This window comes from Spermophilus citellus, assembly GCF_964194105.1.
Source record: "Spermophilus citellus genome assembly, chromosome: 4".
In the NCBI taxonomy this organism is placed as follows: domain Eukaryota; kingdom Metazoa; phylum Chordata; class Mammalia; order Rodentia; family Sciuridae; genus Spermophilus; species Spermophilus citellus.
The window spans coordinates 136,580,668-136,592,725 of NC_138185.1; the positions used below are offsets into that span (position 1 = coordinate 136,580,668).

Here is a 12,058-nt window from a genome sequence, read left to right on the forward strand (position 1 = left end):
GAATGATAGTAACTAACAATAAAACAGAATAATTATAATAATATACTGAAATGAAAGTTATTTAACTTAAGAATTGTTTATTTCTGGAATTTTCCATTTAATAATTTCAGACCACAGTTGACTACAGGTAACTGAAATCTTAGAAAGCAAAATTGAAGATAAGGGGAAATACTGTATATGGAAACTGTACTTTCTCCACAATTTTTCTGTAAGTCTAAAATTGTTCTAAATTTAAAGTTTATTTTAATAAGACATTAAAACACATCAAATATTTTTTCATACATTCAAATGAATTCATCTGCTGGGTTGCACACATACACACTGCCTCAGAGCCCCCTACTTTAGAGTTTTTTGTCTGCTCTAAATGCAGGGAACCCTTCTGGGGTTTTAGGCACCTCTTTTCAGGAAGAACAGCTTTGCCCAATATGCCCCTAAAGCACTTTGATCTACTCCCACTGACACAAATGGTCTCTTCAGTTGCCCCACAATTGGGTAGTCAGGAGCAAACTGCTTCACCCTGGAAGGAGTCTGGCTGGTCAACATGGATCTTGCCATTTAAAGAGAAGTGACACCTCACTAACAAGCCAGGCTTAGATGAAAAGTTAAAGGCGGCCAGTCTCTAGCCTCCAGTTTTTTGTTTTTTTACTGTTCAAAACCTTGCATAGAATTCTCCCTGAAACTGTGAGCCTCAAACTCTTAACTAGTCCACTCTCCCAGCCCTGAATTCCTGCTCTCCAGAAGAGCCAGGATGGTCAATTATAGCTTAAAATCTTACTGTGAATTTAAGACAATGTATTAGGTATTAGCTCTCTTTAAAAAATTGTAATCTCAAAAGAAAGAAAAAAAATTTTTAATTAAAATATATACAGTCTCAGGAACCTATAAAGTATTATAATACTCTCTAGTTCAAGAATAGAAAAATAACACCTCCAGGTTTAGGAGGAAGCAGGACGGTATTTGGGGACACACAGGTAAGGAAAGTCTTCATAAGCCACTTGCTCAGAGGGGCTTGGGGTCCATGGCCCTGGGTTCTGGACCACTTGACCTCCTGTTCCCTAAGAGTTATCTCCTGAACCCATGTTCCTTTCATCCCTACCTTTGGTCTTTTCCACATGATGGCCTTCATCTTGGTTTTCTGGCTCAGCTCATGAGAGCCCAGAGCCTGTACACCTGCTGGGAAGACACGGTCTTCAAAGAGGCACTTCTGAGCCAGACACCGTTGTTTGAGAACGACAAAATCCTGCCCCTCAAATTTGAGGGGCTGTGCTACAGTGCCCTCACCATTTCTCCTGTCCCTTTCTCGGATCACACGATCACAGAAGAATCCTGGCAGCAGGTAAGGCATGGTGACCACTCAGGGAGTGGAACTGGGCCTTAACTGCGGCCTCTCTCCCACTGCGCCCTCAGCCCAGGCCTAATCCTCTCCTGAATAGTCCAGAGCCTATATAGCTCCTCCACCCTCAGCAGCGCGATGCAAATGAACACAGCCCAGAGAAAGGCTGTGATCAGAGTCAGCAGCTTTGGCTGGAGGCCCCTGAGCCCACGGTCTAGGGGCAACACCATGCGAGTCACAGAGGGAGCCAGGGATGGGAAACAGCTAGCCAGAGATAGCCCCAGGACAGACTACAGTGGCTTGTAGATCTTATGGGTATCACCAACAGCCTTGCTGAGACTCTTTCTTTAAAAAAAGAAAATATAGTTACAAAGAGGCTCACCCTGCCTCAGCAAAAGGCATTCATGCCTTTGACGCTGGCGGTCAATGGGATATAGCATGGGGCCTTCTAAACATGCTGTATACACTAATCCTATACAGGCTGCTGAATGCATAGGAGGAATCTGCTTCAAGCCATTGTCTGAGGGTAATGAAGCCTCCATTCTCCTGATGTCCCTGCCCCACCCCACTCCCAAAGAACTTGACTAGCCATGTAGGGATCTAATCTGTGAGAAGGATCCAGAGAGGAGGTCAATGGACCTCAGATGAAAGTCTGTTAGAGAACAGACATCCACTGATGCAAATTCAAATTCAGGACCCATGGGGCAAGAACATGGTGGATGGGGAAGGCAAATAAACATGGGTTGGAATTATATTCCTAAGAAAGCTTGGCTTTTTCTAAGTATCACCATGCTTAATTGGACAATGCTAATGTGAGCACAGGAAGTTGAAGTAGACGGAAACTGAGGTCTGGCAGGATGCCCACTTGATGGTGCCCAGTCTGCTTGTCTGCTCATTAATCCCCATTGGTCTTCTTCTGCTCTGTGCTTCTCAATGGTAGTCTTTGAACAACCAGCATCAGAATCACCTGTGATGCCAATTTGAAATGCAGATTCTCAGGGCCCATCTTCAGAATTTGAATCCCTCAGGTAATAAGATAGGGGTCTGAGACTCTGCATTTTAAATAGGCTCATTAGGAGATTCTATGTCCATTAAAGTTTGAAACCATGATTTTAGCATTACAGGGTTATAGAATAGCTCAAAATAATTTGTGAGGTCAGTTCTTTTAAGAAACAATTTAATTTTTAGGGCTGGGGATATTAGCTCAGCAGTAGAGAGCTTACCTGACATGCACAAAGACCTAGATTTGATCCCAAGTGCTGCAAAAACAAAACTAAATAAAAAATAATTTTTATTCAATTCATACATGAACAGAGACTTAAATTACCAAATAATAAAAAAGAACACAGAACTAGCAGTCTTTTGCCCTTCTTTTTCCATTGCTAAATCCTTCTCCACAAAGGAAATCATATTTAATTCTAATTTTAGATTTCAGCTATTGCAATTTCTAAGCTCAATAGTTAACATTTTGCCACCTTGGTTTACTTACCTGTGTATTTGTATTTATTGATTTTGTTTCTTTTGCCGAACCATATGAAAGAATAATTGCAGTTATCATGACACTTTTCATCTATGAATATTTAGGATTATTCTTAGAATATAGCAGGCATCTTCTAAGGACAAGAACATCCTCCTACTAACCACAATACCATTACCATGAAATTCAAAATTATTCTGTGATATTTTCCAAGATAAATCCAAATCCATTTGTTAATTTTTTCAGTTGTTCCTGCAATGCCTTTTATTGCTCCCCGCCCCACCTACTGAGGGATGGACCCCCAGGGCCACTCTACCACTGAGCTACACCCCTAGTCCTTTTTATTTTTTGAGACAGGGTCTCTTTAAGTTGCTGAGGCTTGCTTGAAACTTGTGATACTCCTGTCTTAGTCTCCTAAATCACTGGGATTATATGTATGTGCCACTGTGACCAGTTTGTCCAGTTTTAAAATTGTTTTTTTAGGAATTATTTTTGTGTGTGTTATTGGGGATTGAACCCATTGTCTCTCTTTTTTTTTTTGAACCCATTGTCTCTTTATCATTGAGCTAAAAAAAATTATTTTTGAGACAGGGTCTCACTAAATTGCTGAGGTTGGCCTTGAACTTACAGTCCTCCAGTTTTAGCTTCTTGAGTCTCTGGGATTATAGATGTGTGCTACTATGCCTGGCCTGATTTTGCTTTTTTTGTTTTTGTGTTTTGTTTGGTATCAGGGATTGAACCCAGGAGCACTTACCCATGAGCCACATCCCCAGCTCATTTTATTTTTTATTTTGAGACAGGATCTTGCTAAATTGCTTAGTGCCTTGCTAAATTGCTGAGGCTGGCTTTGAACCTGCAGTCCTCCCATCTCAGCCTCCTGAGTCTCTGGGATTACAGAGGGCATGGCCAGCATTTTTTGGGGGGTGGGTACCAGGGATTGAACTCAGAGGTTCTTGAACACTAAGCCACATCCCCAGCCCTACTTTGTATTTCATTTAGAGACAGGTCTCACTGAGATGCTTAGTGCCTCAATGTTGCTGAAGTTGGCTTTGAACTTGCTATCCTCCTGCCTCAGCCTTCGAAGTCCTACGCCACCACACCCAGCTCTGGCCAGCTTTTGTATTTTGAACCAGAATCTAAATAAAGCTCAGATTTTAAACTTTAATAATTAAATAGTTGGATCAGGTGCTGTTGAAGTAAGAATTAATGAACCAGAAGATAAGTCAAAAGGAATCACCTAGAATACCACATAAAGAATGGAAGAAATAGGAAACTGAAAAAAAGGAGAAGGAAGAGAACATGATGTCATTAAGATATATGCAGGATAGAGCAAGGCAAATTCAGCTTTGCATCTAATTTGAGTTCCAGAAAAAGATAATAGGAAGTACGCAGAGGATAACAATCTAGGAGCTTTTTACAATTGGTCAATAATTCCAATCTTCAGATTCAGGTATTACAATGAATCTTAAGTAAGAAAGATATAAAGAAATGCCACAACATAGTGGAGTTGTAGTATACTATAGAGAGAAGATCTTGGCCTCATGTGTGGAATCTAGGAAGGCATGAAAGCAACAGGGAGGCTACTAGAGAAGAGGAAGGGGATCAAAAGGAAAGGAGAGGAAAGGGCAGAGGAAGACAATGGGGCTGGATATGATCAAAGCATGTTATTTTCATGTAAAATATACCACAATGAAACTCATTCTGTGTAATTAAAATGCACTAATTTAAAAAAGGAACTTCTAAACAATACACTCCAGGAAAAAGGAAAATTATTTTGGAAAGAAAATTTTAAGACATAAGAAAGAATGGTAAGCAAAGAAATTGGCAAACATTAAACCTAAGCAAATTTGACTGGATTAAAATTTATAATTTCTCATGTTTGGCATGTTGCTCAGGAAAATAGCAATTAAAGCGCTCTGTGGTCATCATTGGTTTCAGACTTTGTTAAAACAAAGTATGCATGTTAACATTTTTAGGGACACCATTGGATTGGAGGATTTCTGATGCACAGACTAGGTTTGGTTTCTCTGAAGTTCAGCTCCCTCTCTCTAATCATTCACTGGCATGGAATAATTGTTATTTAGTGCCAATGTAGGATTTTTTCTTTTCAGCGTTGAGTATCCCAGGCCGAGTCACCCCTCTGACTGGGAATCTACACAGGATGTGTTCATTTTAGAGGCAATGGGACACAGCAGAGAGCTCACAACAGCAGTAGACCTTCCCATGTTGGCAGAAAGCTTCCATCTTAACTGTGCTGATGTGATGCCAAGTGTGACTAGTTTTCCGTAATTCTGAGCAAGACCACAGATAATCATAAAAGTACCTCCAGTACCGATTTGGGGGTTACAAATGAATTTTATCGAGCATGCAAATTGTAAATACGGAATCTGCAAATAATGAGCATTAACTGTATGGATCATAGCAATAATATCCCCAGTGCATACCTCTGGAAAAAAGAGGAATTTTGTGACTATTTGATCTGAAGCAACTAAAGGAGGGATGACATAATTACAAACAGGGAGGACTGCTGTATAGAGGAATCAGCTGATTCTTTTTCACTGTCTTCTGGGTCTGAGCCAGATGTGCTACATTTTCCATCTGAAGAGTTCTGGCTAGAAATAAAGATGACCTTTCCCTAAGAGTTCAGGTTATTTTAAGAAGAGGGGGGCATCCTTTTGCTTTCAAACCCTTCACATCAGGAAAGAAAGCCATTTTTCTAAAATTGTGGAAGGGTGTAGCTCCTAGACAGTTTGTCCTTATGATATAAAAATTAATAGCAGTTTTTATACTATATGGTTGATGCTGTGGAGTATAGAATACCCTGATAAACATTATGAAAGTGTTTATTTAAACTTGAAGGTCGGATGAAAACAGTAAAACAAGTGTCAGCTTCCTTAAACAGAATCCTTCCCATGTGTTAGGAGGGGCCTTGGGCTTCCTTGGGAATTTAAACATATCCTGAACCCCTACTTCATAAGTGTCCAAGAGAGCACAGCTTCCTCCCTTCTTCCCTCCATATTTCAGGGAGCTCCTGGAAGTGTCCTTTTTGCTTCTTTCTCTTTCCACACTCCTGAGCTTTCTACACCCCGACTTCCAGGCTCCTTCACTCGGTCCTGCCTGTGTAAATCAAGATACAGAATAGATCTCTGCTCTTCAACGAAAAGTTACCTGCCTCAGGCACTTCACATTAGTCAGTCGAGATTTTGTGAAGGGCAGGCAGGAGAGGGCCAGCACGGGGTGAGTGGCCGTCAGCCCTTTTGCTTTCCCCACCCCACTTCCATTTCAGTTCTAGCTCTCCTCCTTGTAAGTAAAGCAGCGAATTTTCTTTTCTTTCCCTAGAAAACATTCATGTCTCTCTTCACATCCTGGGAGAAAGTACTCTTTATATAATTATAAAAATCCTTCTAATTTTCCCTTTTGCTATTTTTATTTTTTGGTGTGTTTAGTCAGGTTTTTTTTTTTTTTTTTTTTTTTTTTTTTTTTTTTTTTTTTTTTTTTGCCACTATGACTAAAAGATTTCACCAGAACAATTGTAGAGGAGGAAAAGTTTTTTTTGGAGGCTTACGGTTTCAGAAGTCTCAGTCCACAGACAGCCAGGTCTGTTCCTCAGGGCTCAAGGTGAGGCTGAATATCATGGTAGAAGATGCAGCTCCCATCGTAATCAGAAAGCAGAGAGAGAGAAAGACTCCACGCTCCAGATACAAAATATATACCCCAGAGCCATGCTCCCCAATGAACCACTCCCTCCAGCCACACCCTGCCTGCCTCCAGTTACCACTCAGTTAAATCCATTAGAGTATAACCCATTCATTTCTCCTCCAAACCTTCTTGCATTGCCTCACGCATGAGCTTTTGGGGGACATGTCATTTCCAAACTATTACACGGGGAGGTTGAATCCAGGGGTGCTTAACCACTGAGCCACATCCACAGTCACCTCCCTTTTGCTCTTGAAGAAAGAAGTTGAATGTCTCTGCCATGTTAAGAACCTAAAAAGTAGGGCTGGAATTGTGGCTCAGCAGTAGAGTGCTTGCCTAGCTCATGTGAGGCCCTGGGTTCATCCTCAGCACCACATAAAAGATAAATAAATAAAATAAAGGTATTCTGTCCAACTAAGACTAAAAAATAAGTATTTTTTTAAAAGAATTTGGAGAGTAGGTACATTTGACTAGAACATGTCTAAAGAATCAAAGGAAATTCTGTAAGAGTAAGGAAACAGTTACAAGGCCTGACATCAAAAGTATAATATATCAACTCCTCTCTGTCCCCAGGGTAACAGCCTGGAAGAGAAGAGAAGTTGGATCTGCCTGAAGATGGGAGGGGGCAGCACCTGGTCATACAGAAGGCAGCAAAAGCCAGCAGGTGTGAATGGGTCCATGCTGATAGGCAGCATGGAAGAAGAAATTGAATGGGAAAAGTAAGATGAGGAGGGAAGAACTGTGTGAAAGGGGTCTTCTTTGTCTTAGTTTTTCCATTCTGGGTGTTATTTCCCCTCACATTTCACATTTTTCCTCACATCTCTGAAATCATGAAGCATCTTACATTAGAAAGCCTCCTTCCATTGCATTCAGCTGTGACTCTGTGGACATTCTTAGAAACTATATTTTTTAGAGAGAGAGAGAATTTTAATATTTATTTTTTAGTTCTCGGCGGACACAACATCTTTGTTTGTATGTGGTGTTGAGGATCGAACCCGGGCCGCACACATGCCAGGCGAGCGTGCTACCGCTTGAGCCACATCCTCAGCCCTCTGTGGACATTCTAAGATCAAGAAAGTGTAAGTGCTAGCATTGAATCTGGGCATGGTGGCACATGCCTATAATCCCAGTGACTCAGGAGGCTGTGGCAGAAGAATTGCAAGTTTGAGGCCAGCCTCAGCAACTTAGCAAGACCCTCAGCAACTTAGTGAAACTCTGTCTCAAAAATAAAAAATAAAAAATAAAATGAACTGGGGATATAGCTCAGCAGTAAAACATCCCTGGGTTCAATCTTCAGTAAACACACACACACACACACACACAGGTGTTTAGCATCAAAGGCTTCACAATCGGGCGAAATGTGGCTTATGGTGAGTTGCAGCTTAGGAAACTTACCTAAATTCTATCCTTAAAGGAGTCTAATTTAAGAGATCTGGGGGTATGGAAAAAGCAATAAGGTCAACTGTTGGAGTACTATGGAGCTACTGATTGGCAAAGAGTTTTCTTCAGGTTCAGGTGTTGGCAGAGGGAACTAGCTGGCTGAAGGAGTGAGGAAGAACAGGTGTAAGAATGAGGTCTGGATATGGGATTATAGTTTAGTGGCAGGTAGAAGGGAAGGAAAACACCAGAGAGCTGTGGGTAATGTTGAGGTCTTAATTCACTTTCCTGGTGCTTTTCCCCCATAGGACACAGTCTCCTTTTCAGACTGCTCATGTCTGACAGAGGTCACTACATCCAAAAAAGTATGTGGAACACTGGTTTCCAAAAAGGGAATTGCATTTCAGAAAGTTCTGGGTCATTTCAGTTTTTCAATTTCAATTTCAACCCATATTGAAAATTTTCATTTCTATTTGAATTCAATGACTGTAAATAATTCATTTGTCCCTTTCTGGACCTTTTTTTTTTTTAAACACAATGCCTTTATTTTATTTATTTATGTGGTGCTGATGATCGAATCCAGAGCCTCACATATGTAGGCAAGCTCTCTACCACTTAGCTACAGCTCCAGGCCTCCTTTCTGGACCTTAATCATTTCACCCATAAAGTGAACAAGGACTACACCTGGACAACGTCTCTAAGATCCATTCCAACTGATAGTCTCTAATGCTATTTTCTAATTTATGCTAATGAACCCAAGATGATGTTCCCATGATCTTCTTTTTTGTTGTTGTTCTCTGATCTTAACCCCAGGAGGACATGTGGGCATTTTAATCAACACTAGTCTTTGCTATCTGGTCCTGTAGCAACACAAACAGTAGAAAATTCAGGATCTTGTTGATGATGGTGATAGTTGGGAGCACATCCTGAAACAGCCAGGTCTCTTAGTGCACATCGTTTCACACACTGACCCCAACAGGGGAAGTTTCAGGACCAATGTAGTGCCTAGAATATAAGAGACCCTTTAAACATTTTTATTAATTTGCAATTCTTTTAAGGCTCAAGTCTACCAGGGACCAGTAAAAATCTATTTGTAGGTTTTGGTCCCCTGTCCTTTGCAATGGTATCAGAAAAGGCTTTTAGGACCTCCAGGCCTTGGAAATCAGGGCTGTCCTATGTCTTGGTAACCTATACCTTCAGTTGTGGGTTTTCATTCACCAGTTTCAGCTGTGTACCGCTGTGGGCCTGGTCTGTGCTGATTAAGGGGTCTAACGATGAACAGGAAAGGCTTCTGCTCTTAGCAAGAAGGGAAGAAAGGAGAAAGTTCACCCCTGAAGTTTTGGAGAGAAAGGGAGGAGAAACTATCCAGATAAAAACAAGAATGGAATTCTAGGCAGAGAACAGCATGAATGAAGGCCTATTGGGTGAGAAGACCTGAGGCAATGGAGCAGCAGGACATTTAGCTCTGCTGGTGTGTCAGGGTCCTGGGGGCGAACAGTCTGGCAGCGGGCAGGGCCATCTTGAGAAGGGCTGACATCTCAGTTAAGAAGTTTGGACTTATCCTAAAGGCAGTGGGGGGCATGTCAGTGAAGATATTTCAGCAGGGATGTGACATGTCCAAGCACTGGCAGCAGGGACGAGTGTGTGTGTGTTGGGGGGATGAAGATCTTTTCTAAAGCAAGGGCCCTCAGGACAGTCAAGGGCCTTAGGGAAGGACTGTCAGGAGAGGAAAGGAGCCCTGAGGCATACACAGGGTTGTTGGGTAGTTCAGCTCAGGTTCATAAAGAAAAACATGGTAAAAGAATGGCACTGGGGTTCAGCCAATGGCATTGGTGTTACCATTTCCTCATGGAGGGTTTCTCTTCCTAGACTGAGTTAGCTCCTTGCTACCTGATCCCTTACTACCCTGAACACTGATTCCTGACAGTCAATGAGACAGTCACTATCATTCAATGCCCATCTTCCCCTGAGGACTTTAGGCTCCAAAAAAGAATAAATTTTTGTCTTCCTTATTCACTGATGTCTCCCTAGTTTGCCCAGTGGCCAGCACTAGTAGATGCTCAATAAATATTTCTCCTTTTTGTTGGCGGGGATTACTTCTTGATCAAGATGTTTCTTGAATTAAGAACAAGAGTCACACTGGAGGAATGATCAGAGAAGGGAGCAAGGGGAACATAATTTTCCTCCTGGTAGATCACTGTAAATGAAACCCAGAGGCTGGAAGCATGCCCTAAGGGAGTAGGTGTTTTTATCCAGGTTCTGTCATGTGCTCATTGGGTAGACTTCCCTCTGTATGCCTTGATATCCTCATTTGTGAGGTGAAATATAACGACAAAAATGATGGCTAGACTCTTCTAATGCTAACATTTCATACTTGAAAAGTTGTCTGCCACTCTCCTCTTTTTAAGGCTTCTGTGTTTCAGAAGTTCATGGCTACTGGCAAAAATGAAGAACAACAATATCATGATTTTAGTCCAAGAAGAGGAAGGGATCTTACAAAGTTATTTAAACAGAGAAAGTAGATCTGGGTTGTGTGGAATTTATCCTGGATAAGGGAGATTTATTTTTATAGGATGAATTAAACCGAGTTCCAATCACTTTCATAAAAAGCAAGATTTTTTTTTCAGAGTGAGAGAAAATGAGAGAGAGAGAGAGAGAGAGAGAGAGAGAGAGAAAGAGAGAACAAGCAGCAGCTCTGCCTCCCACTCTCAGTTTGGCAAATTATCTAAGACTTGTCCCTCTCCTCCCTGCTTCACACATGAGGGCAGAGCCCAGCAGAGCTGCTGCCAGGATCCTTCCCCCAGTGCCCATGTGCATAGCTGAGCTGCAGGAGGTGCAGAGTGGGAGGACTTCACTGAGGGAAAAACCCAGACAAGCAACCAGTTAGCTACTCACCGGAGGTCTCTTCCAGACGAACTGGATGGGGAACTTCTGGCTATAAAAGAGAGAGGTCTCATCTGGTGGGAACTCAGGATCCAGAAAAAGAACTTTCTTCTCTAGACATTTCTTGTGAAGCTGCTCAAATGTCTTCTCTTTCACTCCAATAATAGGAAAATTGCGGCTGATGATAGCTGAATAGATACCACTTGGGTGTCCACCCCCGGCCTCTGTGGTCTTGTCCTGGGCCGGGTGGGGAACAGGCCCTGGGGACCTGGGCTCGGCCCCTGTCCGTTGGGCTACAGTTGGACTAATGACAGTCGGCATAGCAGGCAACTTTGAAAGGTAGAGCTTTTTAAAGAAAACAAGAGATAGCTACCTTTAGAGAAAGGAAGCAACCGCAAAGGGGAAGATGGAGTGATCCTGTCATCTGAGAGAAAAATGTCCACATCCAATTTGAAGTTCAAGATCCATCAGAAGTTCACCTGGCTTAGGTCCAGCTTAAAAAACTAAGCCGTGATCCTGAAACCATAAATTTTCCTGAGGAAGAAATATTAAAGGAGTTCTGAGCAATTTTTACCTGGGGGCTCCTACCAGCAGCATGCATGCCAGAGGGAGAGAAAGAGAATGAGGGTTGTATTTCAGTGGCCTGAAGAAGCTTGAGCCAGGAAAACTAAAAATAGATGTGAAGAAAGATGGTGAGTATGAAACAGGCTAGTGCTGGACTGCATCGTAAAGGGAGAAGATCCTGGTTAGAGAGATTTTGAGTTGCATTAAGTGCTGGTGTTGTCAGGAAATGAAAGGAGAATATCTGAGTGAGATGAACATTGAAAATCAGCAAAGAGCTGCTTATGCATTGTTATTGAACAGTTATCAGACTATCAAACAATTGGCCACAAATCAATGGAAAACAGTAAAAAAACTAGCTAGAATGTGAGATACTGAATTCTAGGGGAATATTCTGTGCATGTTAGAGAACATGATTTTTAGTTCCTAAAACCCTAGGATATCAGAACATTATTCAGTATTGGATTTGGCATCTCTTCTAGAATGTTCTGGTGTCAGCGCTGAGTGGAACTGTCTAGATAGAAAATGCCACTCAGCAGAGTCCTCAGTTGAGGAAATCCCTGTCTCTTCTTGCCCACTTTACTCAGGCGTCTCTTGTCTACCCATCCCCAAAGTAAACAGTGGGATCAAATCTGCTACAAAAAGTGCTTCTGAGTAGATTATAGTGACTATTCAGCCATGCCACGTTAGGCTTTTCAGACAAAAATAGATACTAAGCCAGGTCGGCCATC

General features: G+C 41.9%; 1 protein-coding gene across 2 annotated transcripts in view; it reads right to left on the bottom strand.

Annotated features, from left to right (window-relative positions):
- Window positions 1-11,388, bottom strand: part of CAPN3 (calpain 3) — a 43,153-nt gene extending 31,765 nt beyond the window's left edge. For both annotated transcript variants that reach the window (XM_081289155.1, XM_081289154.1), the window contains exon 1: window positions 10,779-11,388. In XM_081289155.1, coding sequence (XP_081145281.1) covers window positions 10,779-11,087 — 309 coding nt within the window. In that variant the 5' untranslated portion in view covers window positions 11,088-11,388. The remainder of the gene's footprint in view (window positions 1-10,778) is intronic.
- Between the last annotated feature and the right edge of the window lie 670 nt (window positions 11,389-12,058).